At 38.1% G+C, this 17,987-nt stretch overlaps 2 protein-coding genes across 2 annotated transcripts; one reads left to right on the plus strand and one right to left on the minus strand.

Annotated features, from left to right (window-relative positions):
* The first annotated feature begins 440 nt into the window (after nt 1-440).
* LOC131426891 (uncharacterized) lies at nt 441-7,167 on the plus strand. Its single transcript, XM_058589642.1, has 2 exons — nt 441-1,270; nt 6,076-7,167. The coding sequence occupies exons 1-2, from the start codon at nt 607-609 to the stop codon at nt 6,255-6,257; spliced, it is 846 nt and encodes a 281-aa protein (XP_058445625.1). The 5' UTR covers nt 441-606; the 3' UTR covers nt 6,258-7,167.
* A 7,303-nt stretch (nt 7,168-14,470) lies between these two features.
* On the minus strand, nt 14,471-16,046 carry LOC131429968 (uncharacterized). Its single transcript, XM_058594520.1, has 4 exons — nt 15,633-16,046; nt 15,506-15,566; nt 15,198-15,435; nt 14,471-15,129 (listed from the first exon to the last, which is right to left on the minus strand). The coding sequence occupies exons 1-4, from the start codon at nt 15,685-15,687 to the stop codon at nt 15,010-15,012; spliced, it is 474 nt and encodes a 157-aa protein (XP_058450503.1). The 5' UTR covers nt 15,688-16,046; the 3' UTR covers nt 14,471-15,009.
* Between the last annotated feature and the right edge of the window lie 1,941 nt (nt 16,047-17,987).

The raw sequence follows: 17,987 nt of genomic DNA on the forward strand, positions 1-17,987 counted from the left end.
GCCAAACGACTTTATGCCAAACGTGGTAGCCCTGTCTCAGGTAACCGTTGCACTGGGAGTTTTAGTTTTATTTGAAAAAATCCGATGATTTTTTCTTAAATTATATTGGTCAAGATTTCAAAATAAAATAATCTTCTTTTGCGCCGTTTCGATGAGATCTGTTCTTGGGAAATGGAATGAATATATTCAAAAACAAACTAATCCAAACAACATTTCATTATATTTTTTTTTTCAAATTACCTCCTTCAACTCCTGTTCCCACTTTTCGTGTCATGTTCTAACCAAGAATATCGCGATTAGCTGAACTGGCTTATACCTGCGTACCTTCGTGTGACGCTGGCCGCTAGTTAAATTCATTCCCTCGTTAGCCATTAGCCGTTTGTCTGCCTTCTCAGTTAAGATCTGTCGTAGGTTTTGAAACGGTGTGTGTACAGAAGGCACACCACTGCACTGATCCGGGGGGGATCGTTGAGACATGCGATTCGATTTATTTGATTTGGGATCCAGAGCTCACGGCAGTCGTCGTACGTCACTTGCTGCGACAGGAGATTGATTGTTCTTCTGTTCCGATCATTCAACAGTGTGGTAGCATTGTATTTTTCCAAAATGATGAGTTTTACGGGTATTACGGGTTTGATTGTCGGACTAGCGGTGAGCTGTTATGCCGTGAATCCTTCCTCGAAGGTAGATTTTACGGAAGTTAGTGATCTAAATGACGAAAATGGGTTTGTGAGCGTGTTCAAAAATTATCCGAAAATTCAAGTCACGGTTGATACGTCCAAGTTGAAGCGTGTTGCAAATCCGGAAAATGATGAAAACAGTTCGGGTAGCTCCGGAAGTTCAGGATCCGAATCGGTGGAACGTCAGACGATTGGAGTGCGTACCGATATTACGATTGAAGTTTCCGAGGAAGCCGTGAATGATACGAACAATGTTAATGTGAAAGTGAACGCAACAAACCGAAATGGAACGGAAGTTTGGAGTGGGAACAAGGGCGGAGAGGACGACGACAATGCCAGTGTGCCAGTGTTCAAAGGGATGAACGGGGTACCAACGAAGCGGAAACCGGTAAAGCCTACAATTTCCAATGACATCGACGGTGACAGGAATCGATCGGGAGTTTCACAGCATGGCAGACCTAGTTTTGTTCACGGATCCGATGAGCGTAGATCTGGCGGCCGATTCGACAGCTGGAATCGATTCCAACCGGTAATGGGAATATGGACCACGGAACGACCGTTTCTTCGGAGAATTGACTACGATTATAGAGGTTTGTTGAAAAAAATCGCGTATTTTTTTCAGAACTGAATATTGAATAATTGATTGTGTTTCGAAAAATACACTGAATACGTTCTACTACTTTCAACTAAGAAATCATACAAAATCTAAAATGTCACCAAATCGGACAAATTTGACAGAAGTTGAATCAAGCTGAACATATTCGACCGAATTTGTATTTAAACTGAAATAATTATTGTGATGTCTGTTGTCAGATTGTCACAACGTTTACTTCGTATAATTTCCTGGAACGGGGATTGAGTCCTTTTCAACCAAAGCAAACTTTAATATTCATTCACCAGCAGTTATGATGGTCATTTTGACGTTATATCCACTCCATACCAAACAAAAAAGGCTGCGAAGTTCACTTGAACGCTGAACCTGGCACAAGTCACAAATCACCAAAAAACTAGGGGAACGTGCCACTAGAGCCAATTAGTTCTGATTCCTGAAACCGAAACCGAATCATTGATCGTGTAAGACGTTTTTGTTCACCCGAACATTTACGAGCGAAATCGAAGCAGTTCCTAAAACCTGAATTTATCCAATTAGTAGTGTAATGATGCCTTTCTCATATTATTGACTATCTCCTATATATTACAGTAGGATTCATCAAAATACTACTAACTAAAAAAGTTTGGGAACCAGTTTTGAATTCTTTTTTCGCATAACACTACTACATTAATACTATATGGAATGAAAAGTCCCGGGTCGTTCACAGAAAAGACGTGAATAGTTTCGATCCGTGTATATTTTTTGTTGATAACACGCCTCACGCCGCCCAATACCAAATTTCATGACAATCTATCCACTAGTGTTTGAATAACAGCTGATCGTGTTAGAAGAGTTCTAGTTTTCATCAAGCTATGGAAAAAGACGCACCAGCACTTTCATGCATAAAAGCAACGGTGATATTAAATGATTTGTGGTACGGATTGGTCCACCATCCCTCGTATTCTCCAGATCTGGCCCCCAATGACTATTATCTATTTCCAAACCTGATATGGTTTCTCCAAGGTAAGAAATTTTCGCTGAATGCTTCTTTGTTTGGCTCGATGCTTCTCATTCCTTGTAGTACACTATATTTGAATTTAAGACAGTGAAAATCAATTCAATCATGTATGTGAAAATGAAGTGAGCTTCATTTTAAAGATTTGACCACTAATAAACATCTGTCTGAAATAAATGACGGGTCTAGCACAACCAAAAACAGTTTGTATGGCCGGAAACAAACACGACCTAAAAATTGGAACAGTTTTGAGCCCAACATTAAAGATTTTTAAAGATTTTCTATGACTGTTTGAAATTTGGAATGTTAGTCGAACTTAGATATTTTCATTGGACTTTATGTCCTGTTAATTTGAACATGGTTTAAGGAAAATCTTATGTGAGTTTCATTTAGCCATGGACATTCATGATCTCCAAATAATAGATATTTATCAGTCAATTTGAAGAATTCTCAACTGATCACATGGTTACGTATGAAAAAATACTCTTGGAATTGACAATTTTACTATAAGCATACTATTTCTGAAACCGGAAGTTGTATCTGAATAGAAATCAGGATATTCTAAGGGAATGTAAAAACCTTTCAGTTAAATCTAAGATGGTAAAACTTAACTATCTTCGAGAAGAGTGAGTGACATTTTCATTTTTTGTGCATATTACCCTGTAACTTCGGAACCGGAAGTCATATCCAAATGAAATTCAGGAGCTTTCTATGGAATCAATTGAGTGACACTAATTGTCACACACGTACACATATACATACGCAAAGACAGATATTCGCTCAATTCGCCTTTTTTTTATAAAAGATATTTTTATTCAGGCTTATTTGCGTACAAGCTTTACGTGACCGATTGAGCTGAGTTTTTAGTCAAAAATGTTTTTGTATTGGATCTCGTTGTCACCCTTTTTCTAGGGAGAGAGGAGCTTCCATTTCCCTCCTGCGAGGATTGAGGGGCAGTTTGTTCGTGGTTCGTCTCGTCATCCATTGCCGTGGTATTGCTGTTGATTTCGTTTTTAGTTGCTGTAGATGCGCCTTGTTGTACATTGTTTGCAGTTGCTGGTTGGTTGGATGGTAAGCTGTTAACTGCAGCTGGTGTACTTTGTTCTGTAGGGGTTACGTTGGATGGTTCAGTTCGCTTTCTCATCTCATCCAAGTCAGTCGATAAAACAAAACCGCTTACGTTCGGGACAGAAGAAACCAAGTACAGTATTGAAACGAACAAAAGCTACCGCCGACACGAAAGAATACAATTGTTGTTGACTTCAGACAGTGCAAAATTCGACCTTCGATACAAGAACTTGAAGGTTTGCTTAAGGAGCAAATGCGTTGAAGGGGATACTTCACTGTTTGAATTTTATATCACTGGTGACTGTCACAGGAGTACTAGGGTTGCTTGGGGTTGGTGTGAAGGAAGTACCGTTGTCCTTTGGTGTAGTTGTCTTATTGTCCAGTTTATCACATGGCTTACCGTAGTAAACAGCTTTTTGGCAATATTGACATGTGGCTATCTGATTGTCATAGGTAACAAGTGATTTGCACGGGATTCTTGTATCCTGACCGAATGTCATATAAAAAGGTATAGGCCCCCTCAAGCGCATGCGTAACAAACGTACGCCATTTAGAATAACGGGGAAAAAGTTCTTCCACTTTTCTTCTTCGATAGAGAGAATCTCTCCGTATTGGGACATAGCTTTGCGAATATAAGGATCGATGACGCTTGAGGGAAGATCATGCACACGCACTTCTATAGCACTATCTTCCATATATACTGGAATGTTGTAATTAATGCTCTCGTGCTCCACACAATGCACATTATTATTGTCTTTTGCTAATTGAATTGCATCCAACTCTTTATAAAACTGGATGTAAACAACATTATTTGTCGTATTGCATTGAAGTAAATGAACATGTTTAATGTCAAGATGCATTTACTCCTTAAGCAAACCTTCAAGTTCTCGTATCGAAGGTCGAATTTTGCACTGCCTGAAGTCAACAATAATTGTATTCTTTCGTACCGGCGGTAGCTTTTGTTCGTTTGGTTCACTCATTTTCGAGGTCGTTCTATTGCTCACTACACAATACTGTACTTGGTTATTTTCGTCCCGAACGCAAGCGGTTTTTTTTGTATAGACTGACTTGGATGAGATGTGAAAGTAAACTGGGCCCACCTGGCCTTGGTTGCAAAGCCTTTCTATAAAGTGATTTTTAAGAAGTATTGATTTAAAAAAAAACTTTGAGAAAATTGATCAAATCTTTATTGAAATCGATAGACAAATCAATATATTTTAATGTTTGAAGGTGATTTCTTGCAAATGGCCTATGCGCAAGGAACAAGTTTGGCACACTCCCGGTATGTCACTAATAATGCCTCCGGCGCGTAATCCACACCATACAGTGACTTTTTTAGGATGCATCATAGTTCTTGCAATGCTTCTAGCTGGTTTTTACTCCAGATGCGGAAATTTCGCTTGTTGACGTATCCTTTCAACCATAAATGAGCTTCGTCACTAAACATAATTTTCCGATTGAAAAGTGGATCTTCCTCCAACTTTGCCACCTCCCATTCATGATTAAATAACAGAGCAAACGACGATTCGTGATTAAATTATAGACTAAACTGAACAAGTTTAACAATGACACAAGACACGCGTGATCTGTCAAAAACAGTGTTGCCAAAAAGATACCAGAAAAGAAATCGTATGACAAAAAACAAGTTCAAGTTTTTTTTAAAATTTGTTTAGAAAACTAAGTTCTGTGTAATGAATACCCAATCATATGAACATTTTCGAAACGCATGTGAAGAGTAGGAGACGTAAAATTATGTATGAAGCCATTGCAAAATTCCAAATGGCAATTTTTGTATAATTAATAGTTTTCGATTAGCACTGCCGAGTTTAGCACTAAGCAGTTCAATTTAAACTGCTCTGCACTGATGAGTCAAAGACGGAACGTAAAAATAATAAAAACGGTTATGTGCCCTAGAACAAAATTTGGCCAACCCCTAAATGATTAGTTTTCGAGTTACAGCGACGTCCTAGATGACACATGTTTACAGTTGGTTCAACCCATGATTTATGTATTCTGATTTGTTTTTAAATGAGATGAACGGGTAAGGTTAATTCATACGAAAAACGATACGTTTTTGCGAAAGTTTTGTGATGACACAGTCAAATTTTTTTTATCTACATTAATGGCACACCAAAGTATGACTTTCGAAGAATGTTATTTGAAATTTTGGCGAAGAAATATTTAAAAATATCCAAGTAACCATATGCATTATATCACTGCACATTAACAACTCTATTTTGACATTGTTAATGTAATTGTAATTACACTAATACTACATACTTCAAAGCAAGGTGTATTAATGTTTAGAGTAATGCCATTTCTTCTAAATTAAATCTCAAACAAGTTATTATAGACGTAGAAACGGGTTTTAATAATTGTAATCTTCCCTTTTCACAAATTATTTCACAAGTATATGTTTTATATAAATACTGATAAGGTTATTTTAGACAAAGAAGATAACGATGCTCAATACAAAAAAAACAACTAAAAACAAATGCTGTCAAATCAAAAATTTTATACTAATTTTACTCTTCTCTTCCACATAACAACTTCCACATCCTTCAACTGATTTATATTTTGAATTCAACTTGTCATTGTACAGTTCTAATCGAGCCCCTTCATAGAACTATCGAATCTAGTTGCCAACCAAAAACATTATCAAATTTACTCAAAAATCAGCAAATTTCAGCAATTTCACTTCAATTAAATTTTTCCCACAGGTAATCCGATCTACGTGAAAACTTACATCCCCTATCATGTAGCTCGTCACGAGGAACCGAAATCATGCTACTGCGGTACGTACCAACAGTGGGACCGCGCTCCATCGAACCCAGTGTTGCCAACACCGAAAAGGAAAGTACAGGACAAGGTGGAAGTTCCCTACAAGCAGCACCGGGATTGATAAGTTTTAGGGGGCAAAGACTTTTTAAACTCTAAATTATGCTAAGTTCACATAACCATTTTTACTTAAGTTTACGTTTCGACTTAGACTCATCAGTGCTTAGCAGTTTATGTTGAACTGCTAGCTCCGACCTGACGATTCAACATAAACCGCTAGGCAGATGTAAAGTTAAACCGAAGTGTAATATCAAAACTGACGTCTCGGACGAAACGAAATCTGTACGACTCGCAAGCCGAAACTCGTTTCGACCGAGACGTCAGTTTTGATATTACACTTAGCTGCCCATACTTGCATATCAGTCCCATATGGAAAATCAGCATGTCGAGAAAAAGACGTTTAAAATTTTATTTTAGATTTTTTTGATTGATTGTGCTACCTAAACCTAAATCATGATATTATTACATGAAATATCGATAATACACCTCTGCTATTCCAATATTGCAACAAACGAAATTATTGAAATTTGCACTTAATGGGACTGATATGCGGGTACTTTGCATATGGGACAGTCATGAGTTGATATTTTTTTCTCATTTTACTGAACAAATCCTCAACTTTTATTGCAATTTCTGAGAGTATATTGAGGATAGATTGCATTCCTCATGCTAACTCAATATTGGCGAAAATCGATATGGGACTGATATGCGAGTATGGGCAGTTAGGTGTAATATCAAAGAAGTGTTTTTCAAATAGCATTAACTTTACGTCTGCCTAACGGTTTATGTTGAACCGTCAGGTCGGAGGTAGCAATTCTACATAAACTGCTACGCACTGATGAGTCTAAGACGAAACGTAAACTTAAGTAAAACCGGGATAGAACCTTGTCGGTGTTTTTTTTTAAGTTGATTAATTTATTTTATGTTTGTTTTTATATGCTGTACATATTTCAAACTTCAATATAATATATTTTTACCGATCGGTTTTTTTTATTCAATGTGTTTATTTAGTATGATACAAACAGACATAAATCGTAAAACGAAAGGCTCCGACAAATCATGTAGGAATCATTTGGTGCCATGCGGTATCTTCTCAAGTAAAGATGTTTCAGTATGCACATTTTTAATCCCGAATCCGATTACTTCTCGATTAAAAATAAATATTTTTACCCGTATCCGACCCAAACCCGAATAATATTCTTTTTCTAGACCTAAATCCATCTGTATAGCCTAAGTACACACCCAGTATGACAGTGTACCTGAATAAATTATTCTGATAACTAGCAGCATTGTAGACGGAAATAAATAAAAACAACTGCGAGGGATAGCCCTATAGGATTGTTCAAACTGTTATCAAAATCATTGTTGGTTGTCAAAAGAGGAGATAACAAAGTGTTCACAAGTTCTAATCTCATGCCTACCCGCGAGTCTACAGAACGGTGTCGACTGGGTGCTATCGCCTTCTGCGTTAGTGGCAGAATGAGAGGGTGCCAATTGGTTTGTGTGCAATCACTCATTTGAAACGCAAAAATATTAAAAACCATTCAAATAGGTCAAATATTTCGGCTTGTCGTTATATTGCTGAAGTGTACTCAAACCCCTGACCGTGGTTTTAAATTACCTTTAATTTATGCAGACTTTTAGTCTATTTGTTTTGATAAAATTCCTTGTATTATTAATAGATTAGCATTTTTCATACAATCCTTAAATAATACGACGTATAAGGCAAAATACGATTTATGGCTGAGAGTAACTGTATGGGTATAAATAATTTCTTTCTTCTTATTATTAGTATTTTATGTAGGAGCGTCTATAGGCAAAATATTCAGATGTGTGCAATATCATACACAGTATGACCCAGAAAAAATGCGAAAAAATATACATTACTTTATATGATTTTTTTTCTCATGGTTAAATGAAGAGCAACATAAATTTAGTTTATGGATACGTTTATTCAACCTTTCCATATCACATTATTCGATGTGGCCACCGTTGTTCTCTATTACTTTCTCCAGGCGTGAGCGGAACACTGGTTAATGTGGATTACTTATACTCTGTGAATACGTTTCATCAGGTATGTAAAAGTTTTTTAAATGTCGACGAAAAAAAAAGTAGAGAATTGTAAATTCCACGGTATCTGCCAGCATGAAACGATTCGAACGGTTGATCAGAAACGAAAGAGCCGTCAGATCAACGAGAACGATCGATTCTTGGTTGGGGCCTTCAAACGGAAACTGAGCACCTCAGTTCGAGACGTGACCGAAAAGTTGTGAGCAAGACGTTCGTACAAAATACAAAAAATCGAGCTGTACGTAGAAGCCTAATCGTAACAAGATACTAATCGTAACAAGAAACAGAACAGGGGAGGCCGGGGCTGGTTGGCCGAGTTTCGCTTGTGGGATTTCTGTACTTTTTCTGCCTAGACTTTTTGATAAACGTTTCGGTCTATCATGAAGATACCTTTCGAGCACATGTGTGATTTTTTTCATTCTTGAATAAAAATCAGGGAAATAGTTATTAACAATCAACCGACATTTTCAGGATAACTTACATAAGCAACAGATTCTATACTAATGAACGAGTTTTGTTCGAGGTTGGGGAAATCTGCGACAAATCCTGTCCGGAACTCTAAATGCTAAAAGTTTTGATGGCATTCGATTCATAGAATATTGTAATCATCTTTTCTATCAAAAAATTCCAACTTTTAATGATTCTAATCTCTATTTCTTATTTCTATTGGTTAATAATTCTAATTTATTTTCATTACTTATTTCTCATGTATATTGTTCCTTATAATCATCAACATAAGCATAATATAGAACATTCAGTAAAAACCATTCAAGCGAAGAGGTTGTGTTTCGATTATACTGCACGTGAGTTAACGGTTGGAGGTTGAAACTGCTGGTTCTAATAGCCAAGGCAATATTCGGGGCGTTTCCCGACTGGAAAGCTAGCAACGAAGGCCTTCCCGATCATACGCACAGAGGTGTAGAAACACAGAGGTGCGAGCGCATAGAAGTGACGAATCACAGAGGTGCCATCGCATTAAGGTACGATGACGAAGGGATGCAAAGGCACAGATGTGCTAAAGCAACCCAGTGCTAATCTACCAGGTACCAGAATTTGTACGCTGATAGGATCGAAAGAGACGTCATATATCGTGAGTGTAGCACTGCAGGGGTCAGGTACAGGCAGCACATCAAGTTCAGTGGTGCCCACAACGATGACAGAGCAATTGAGATAGCAGAAAACGACAGAAGACTGCCAATTGGTAATTGTTGGATGAGCTTCACGTCGTTTTTTACGATAGAGGAACAGAGACAACAGCAACAAGGTAGATTTAATTTAGTAAGATCTTAAATTCTTCAAGGGCTAAACATTATCCAGAGGGTACCACTGTCTATTTTAGAAAAAAAAGGAATTTAATCTGATGCAAATTACAAAGAAATCTCTAAAGTTAATAGAGATAAAATTCGAGTTGTTGTTGACGATTTGAAACAGGCAAACAATATTTTAACCTGTAAATTATTTGCTGTTGAATATAGAGTTTACATTCCATCGAAGGAGGTGGAAATTGACGGTGTTGTGACTGAAGCAAGTCTGACAGCCGATGATTTACTTAAAAATGGAGTAGGTCGTTTTAAAAACTCCATGCTTGAGGGAGTTAAGATACTCGAGTGCAAGCAATTGTACTCAGCATCTATTGTCGATGGAAAAAAGTCTTATCGTCCCTCAGATTCGTTTCACGTAACATTTGCCGGATCTGCGTTGCCTAGCCATGTCAATATCGATAAAATTCATCATCCTGTTCGGCTTTTCGTACCGCATGTTATGAATTACACGAACTGTAAAAAATTCGGACATACAGCTACTTATTGTAGTAATAAATCTAAATGTATAAAATGTGAAGGGCCTCATAAGGATAATCTTTGCGATAAAGATATTGAAAAATGTGTTTATTGTGGGAAGAGTCCTCATGATGATCTTTCAGTATGCGCTGTATTTAAGTTGCGTAAAGATAAAATGAAGCTTTCTTTAAAAGCACGGTTTAAGCGCACATATACAGAAATGCTTAAAACGATAATTTATGTCCCACCTTTGGAAACGGTTTCTCAAATCTTGCGGGACCAGAGGAATTTGACTCTAACGGAAATAGTGAAGGTACCTCGTTTGTCACTCCTCAAGGGTCTGTTAAGAGGAGATTACCAAACCACAATTTTCCAAAAAAGGCACCTAAAATTACACCTTCAAAAAAAGATCCCCGTGTTAAATCTAAAAAGCCAAACTTAAAAGCAAAAACTGGCATTCCTTCCAATAGCTAGAACTTTTTTGAAACAGTTATCAGCTCAATGGCCAGTTCTCTCATGTTGTGTATCATTTGATGGATAATTTATCATCCGCCGCAAATGATTCAATCACTGTCTTGCGGTGGAATTGTCGAAGCATCATGCCAAAACTTGATTCATTTAAAGTTCTATTGCATGGTCAAAAATGTGATGTATTTACTTTGTGCGAAACATGGCTTACATCAAACATAGCCTTGCATTTTAATGATCTTAACATTATATGTCTCGATAGAGACTCTCCGTATGGTGGAGTGCTTTTAGGAATTAAGAAATGTTATTCCTTTTATAGATTAAACATTCCTTCGACTTCTTGCTGGTCAAATAAACATTAAAGGAAAGGACATTTGCATTGCTTCGGTATATATTCCTCCAAGAGCTCAAGTTGGACAACGACAGCTTATTGAACTGGCCGAAGCCCTCCTTGCTCCACGATCCATTCTGGGAGATTTCAATTCGCACGAAAATATGTGGGGTTCCGTTTACAATGATAACAGATCATCTTTAATATATAAAATTTGCGACAATTTTAGCATGACAGTATTAAATATGGGTAGCATGACACGGAACCCAAGACCTTCTGCACGTCCAAGTGCATTTATCGTCCACCGGTTGGGCGATCTTACGACGTTCGACCAAGGTTCTAGTTAGAGATGTCCTGCAGTACAAGCCACCTCTAAGTCTAGATTGAATTCTATAGTTTGTAGCACCTGCGTAACAAATACTACACGCTATAGACTTTGGAATGGGGCCCTTCGTCCAAGGGATGCAAGGTGGAAACCAACGAAGAGCTCCGGTGTTTCGGAAACGAATGTTTGCTGAATGTGGTTTGGATTTTGACTGTGTCTTTATTGATAATTTTTGGGTTTTTATATCTAAATTTCTTAAAGCCAATTATTTACAAATATATATAAGTACATTGAATATTTGAATGATTCCTTATGTTCCTACGTTGCGCCGCTTATGTTATTGAATATATATCAATATATCGCGGGGCGACAATGGCATCGGCATCGAGAATGTTGACTTAGCATAATTTGTCTGTTTTACGATGTGACCGACCGGACTCAACGCCGAGTGCAGTTGATGTAATTTGATTCTTCCTCGCGGTGTGCAGTAAGTACTAGTTGTATGAATTATTGCGGTCAAAGTTTCTTTAATCATGAATGAACGAGTGTTACGGCAATAACAGCTGATTTTTGTTTTGGATTTAAGGTTTGCGTCGGCGACAGCATTAGATTTATCTCTTTGTTCGACTTCAATTCGACTAGATTGTACCTGGAAAGTATTTCCTGATTTACACGGTAGCGATCATTTACCAATTATCATCTCAATAAGCAGTAACAAATGCATTGATAATTCAGTTAATATTCCATATGATTTGACAAAAAATATTGACTGGATTAAATACCAAAGCAATATTTCAAGTGTCTTAACTTCAATGGAACAGCTCCCTCTACTTGAAGAATATTACTTCCTCGTTTGTTCGATTCTGGAAGCTGCAGAACAAGCCCAAACCAAACGGTTTCTTGGTCCATCGTCTAACAGAAGGCGTCCAAACCCTTGGTGGGAAAAAGAGTGCTCAGATGCTAAACACGCGAAACAAAATGCTTTCAAGACGTTTTTAAAACGAGGAGGAGGAACTCCTCAGAATTTTGAAAAATTCTTGACTTTAGAAACCAAGTATAAGAGCATACTTCGGGCCAAGAAATGTAGCTATTGCAGACATTTTGTCGAAGGTTTGTCAAGAGAAACCACAATGAGCACTCTTTGGAATACGGCCAGACGAATGAGGAATCGTAACGTAGGAAATGGGAGTGAGGAATACTCGAATCGATGGATATTTGATTTTGCCAGGAAAGTTTGTCCAGATTCTGTTCCTACGCATAGCATTATTAGGGAGTCTTCTCCAAATAATGGTTCCATTGATAGCCCCTTTTCAATGATGGAATTTTCCATAGCACTCATGTCTTGTAACAATAACGCTCCTGGGTTGGACAGAATTAAATTCAACTTGGTGAAGAATCTGCCCGACCTCTCAAAAAGACGTATGTTGGAGCTGTTCAACAAGTTTCTTGAGCAAAATATTGTCCCACCTGACTGGAGGCAAATGAAAGTTATCGCCATTCAAAAGCCGGGGAAACCAGCTTCCAATCACAACTCATATAGACCCATTGCAATGTTGTCCTGCATCAGAAAATTGTTCGAAAAAAATATTCTACGACGTGTCGACACTTGGGTCGAGACGAACAGCTTGTTGTCAGATACTCAATTTGGTTTCCGTAGAAATAGAGGGACGAATGATTGCGTTGCATTGCTTTCGTCTGACATCCAAATTGCCTTCGCTCAAAAACAACAAATGGCATCTGTATTTTTAGACATTAAAGGAGCATTTGATTCAGTTTCCATTGATGTTTTTTCTGACAAGCCCCATCAACATGGACTTCCAGCGATTATAAATAATTATTTGTATAACCTTTTGTCAAAGAAGTGCATGTATTTTTCACATGGCGATTTGGCAACATTCAGAATTAGCTACATGGGTCTTCCGCAAGGCTCATGCCTTAGTCCGCTCCTCTATAACTTTTACGTGAATGACATTGACAGCTGTTTAGTAACCCCATGTACACTAAGACAATTGGCAGATGATGGCGTGGTTTCAGTTACTGGATCCAAAGCTATTGATCTGCAAAAACCATTGCAAGATACCTTAGATAACTTGTCCGTTTGGGCTGTTCATCTGGGTATCGAATTCTCTGCGGAGAAAACAGAACAGGTCGTCTTTCCAGGAAAGCATGATCCCGTGCAGTTTCAGCTTTAGAATGATCCAACAGGTTTTGACTTTCAAATACCTCGGGGTGTGGTTTGATTCCAAATGCACGTGGGGAGGACACATTTGGTATCTGATAACAAAATGCCAACAAAGAGTAAATTTTCTTCGAACAATAACAGGATATTGGTGGGGTGCTCATCCGGAATATCTAATAAAATTCGATATGCATGCATTCGACACAATGAATCTTGAAGTTCTGGCGGGAGTTCTTCCATTGAAAGATCGTTTTTGGGAGCTTTCATCGCGACTGCTAATAAGATGTGAGGTACTGAATCCCCTGGTTATTAATAACTTCGAAAGGCTAGTTGAGCTTCAATCTCAAACAAGATTCATGACAGTATATTTTAACCATATGTCACAGGAAATCGACTCTTCAAGATATATTCCTATCCGTGACAGCCTCCTAAATATCCCTGACTCAACTTAATTTTTCGACACATCCATGTAGCGCGAAGTGCGTGGAATCCCGGAACACCTACGCTCAATGGAAATCCCTAAAATATTTACAAGTAAGTTCAGGCATATTGACTCTGAGAAAATGTTTTACACGAACGGATCACAAATTGAAGAGGCTACTGGGTTTGGTATATTCAACAATAATGTATAAACAATTTATAATAGCAAATCGCTTGATAAAAACAGTGTTTAGATTAACTAATGAATACCAACATAATAATATGATATTCGAAATTTATTAGGTTTAAAATACTATGTATTGTGGATGCCACGGCGAAGAAAAACTTATTTATATTGCCTGTGAAATAAACGTATTTATGAAAAACAAAAGAGTACACGTTACTAGCAACATGAACCAGTCGAACCGGAGAAAATCTTCGTCCATCCGTTAAGTAGGTGAACTTTCAACATCTCGTTTTTGTCATACCCGGTGAGGTCGTGCTATGTAAATAATCAATATGAGTCAGTTCCGAAGTATCATTTTCCGAACCACCACTCTTTCAAGATTAGTGTCAGAACCCAACGCAACACAAGAATTAACATATATGTTGCATGAATGTTTTACGAAATCAATCGTCAATCAATGAATGTATTCTGCCTCCCAAACAATCACACATTTAAAATTGTTCCACGTGACTATGAAAACTCACCGCTTTAGTTTCAACAGACTCCTGCACAGATTCTGAGTGTCAGATCATTTTTTTCGTTTATTGATAAGAACTAGACGTCCACCGAGACAGAATGACAGCTTCGGTTCCGATTCAACTATACCTTAGAATAAATTTCGTAGCAAACAGCACACAGTTTTGGTCCAACTTTCAGCGTGAAGAAACATCGGTTGACATTGTTTCGAGGGAAATATTTTTTCAACTATGAATTGCACACTAGTTTGCATATTGGTGCTCACGTTTGCGGTTGGCTCGCGAGCAGGTAGTACAGCATGAGTTTAATCATTACAAAATATTACATCGAGTATTCGGTTTCTAGGTCCTCAAATGGATTTCGGCGGATCGAACACCAATTCAATGGATGCTATGGATGCGTACCAGTCCTCGATGGCCAGCTGCAATCATGCACCAGCGACGGTTGTGGATATGAACGGCGATTTAGTTGTACAGCACAAACAAACAGAGGATTCGGAAGCATCATAGCCAATCTCGCAAACTACGCTAATAATGGATTTATTATGATAAGGATTTTCTAATCAGACTGAAGTTGTTAATCACGTTGACCCTCGTTTCCCGCGCAGTTGGTGTTGATACCTCAATCAGATCGTCCGGGGATAGGAAGCTGCTCCGAGCATACTGAAAGAAAAAATGAATCAAACTAAAGTCAAAATGTACGGCAATAATAGACAAAGTAAAATACTCACAATTACCAGATTCGGTGTGTAATCATCTTTATCGTCGGACGTAAAGATCAACTGATCATTTTCCTGCACTGGAGGATAAGGGTATAAAGCAGGATAAAGATCCACCGGAGTCGCTGTCGGTGCTTCCGTCGTTGTTTTCAACGGTGGTATCCACAGTAGGTTGGACACTTTTTCATTGATCCCGTTCAGAAACTCACGCTTCCGGTCGTACACCTTCTCGCCGATATCCTGTAATTTACTTCAATAATAGTTTTTTATATAAATACAAAGTGGTCAACAGTGAAAAACATATTTCAGAAACATCTTACTTCAAAAGAATTCCACCTCCGAAATTTGTTTGTCCACCGAGTTTCCAATCAGTGAATGGGACTGAAACAGAAATATACGAATATTATAACAAAGAAACTTTTTTTCAAGTAATTTTCTTTTTCTAACTCGCAAACCCCGCTGCGATCAAGCATTGAAATTCTAATAATGTTACCAAATGCATCGTTCAAATCAAAGCTAATAAACCACGTGAATCTTGTTTTTCAAACTATAACTCGTCTATCACTGAATGCAGCCTCATAATGACCTATATTTTATACGAGATTGTAATTCCGGCAAGTGGTTTTTTGTTTTGCCTCCATCCTTATCATCAAGCGTAGATGCACACTGCCAGTTGTTTGATCGGCGGTTTCGACAACGTTCATTTTGGATTATTTGAACCTGGACTGCGGAGCTTAGAATGTGATTTTTACTTTTTAGTAGTATGAATTTGATGTACTTACTTTAAGTATAGAGTAGGTACTTATGTCCTCAGAAATAGTATAGCCAAACCCGGCATATAATATTTTAATGTAAGGTGGGTAAAATTCGTGTCTTTTTTGATAGACATACACATTATACTTAAGAACCCTAATTTACACGAATTTAATTCAAGCGACTTTTATACGTGTTTTGTTTGAAATAACACTTTTTTTATCTAAATTACGCGATCGCCGATAAACCATCGTTCAGGCAGATGGAACCATTTGTAGTTTTTACCATCCTTGATAATTTCTTTTATTAAATTTGTACCCAAAGTTCTATCGCAAAATTATGATAACGATAACCATTTAGGGTTTGGTATCTCGTGGGTACCGGTTTGTGCTAAAGTGCACATGATTGTTTTGATTGTTTAACGTTTCGCATTCAGCTCATCATTGCATTAGCAGATTAACATAATCCACTAAGCAGACGGGAAGTCGTTGCTATTTGCAACATACTTTTCTGCACCAAAGTGCAATGTCTATCCTGACGTCTCAGGCGAAAACGAATTTTCGATTTTATGGTCGCAAACATATGGTAGTCATTTAGGTTTTGGTACCACGGTATTAAGGAGTGTATCGATAAGTAGTTAGCAACATTCAAACAGTTATTACACTGAAATGGCTTAATTTTTTGCAGCGTGTTTTGCGGTGACATGTTTGTTTACATGTCAATAACAGCTGCGGTTTATCGTTTCAATGATGAGTCGAATTGATCCGGAAACGCGAAAGAAAATTCTGCACACTTGGTGCTCAGAAAGTGGTGTCACGTACAACGAAATTGCAAAACGGATAAAAGTGCACCACACTAGTGTCAAAAATATTATCGAGAAGTTCGGTAAGACCCTTTCCATGAAGGATCCGGTAGGAAAACGGGTCCCAGCCAGCCCGGTCGGGACTTAAAAGTGGTTGAGTACATCAGGAAAAACCCATCGGCGTCGACGCGGGATTTGGCCAAGCAGTTCAACACCAGCATCGGGATGATTCAACGGATCAAAGTTCGGAACTCCCTGAAAACGTACAAGAAACAGAAGGTGCCGAAAAAGTCCCTGGTACATCAAGTTCAGGCCAAAACAAGAGCGCGAAAACTGTACAACCGGATTCTACAGAATAAAGACGAATGCATCCTGATCGACGACGCCCGGACCGCAATATCATACGAAATCGGTGTACCAGGACCTGGACGACGCTGACACCACGGTGGCGATGGAAAAGTTTGGGCAGAAGGTGTTGGTCTGGCAAGCAATTTGTACCTGTGGTTTGCGGTCGTCGATTTTCTTCACGAAGGGCACAATTAACGCCAAGGTGTAGGAGGAAGGATGTTTGAAGAAGAGAATGCTGTCACTGTACAGAAAGCATAAGGCTCCTCCTCTCTTCTGGCCGGATTTGGCTTCAGCCCAATACACCAACTCCGTTCTACAGTAGTTGTCAAAAAATAATGTACAATTCGTGGAAAAGGACATCAACCCACCGAACTGCCCGGATCTTCGGCCAATTGAAAGGTATTGGGCAATTGTCAAGCGGTACTTTCGGAAGGAAGGTACAGTGTCCCAAAACATGCAGGAGTTAAAAAAACTGGACAGCTCCCACCAGGAAAGTCACAAAAGTAACTGTGCAGAATTTAATGAAGAATGTCAAGTCCAAAGTGCGAGCGTTTCACAGAAACTAGGATTTTCTTCAATATAATCAGTGAAATGCATAAAAATGTAATTTTTCTACAATAACATCGAAAACTGATGTCACAATATGTTTTTTTCCCTTTTTATTCAATAATCAATGTTGCTAACTACTTTTCGATAGACTCCTTACTACACTACCGGCTGTGAAAATTGCATATTTTTTTCAAATAAACTTCAATTCATTGACATTGTTCTATTTTTTCACATCATTTATTTTACCCCAGCTTTACATTCTTTTATTCTCTCGGTTGCACTTATCAGAAAATAGCTAAAATTTTTATCAACCGCAGCACCGTCTTCTACCAATATCAACCACTAACCGT

This window comes from Malaya genurostris, chromosome 2, assembly GCF_030247185.1.
Source record: "Malaya genurostris strain Urasoe2022 chromosome 2, Malgen_1.1, whole genome shotgun sequence".
NCBI classification, from domain to species: Eukaryota; Metazoa; Arthropoda; class Insecta; order Diptera; family Culicidae; genus Malaya; species Malaya genurostris.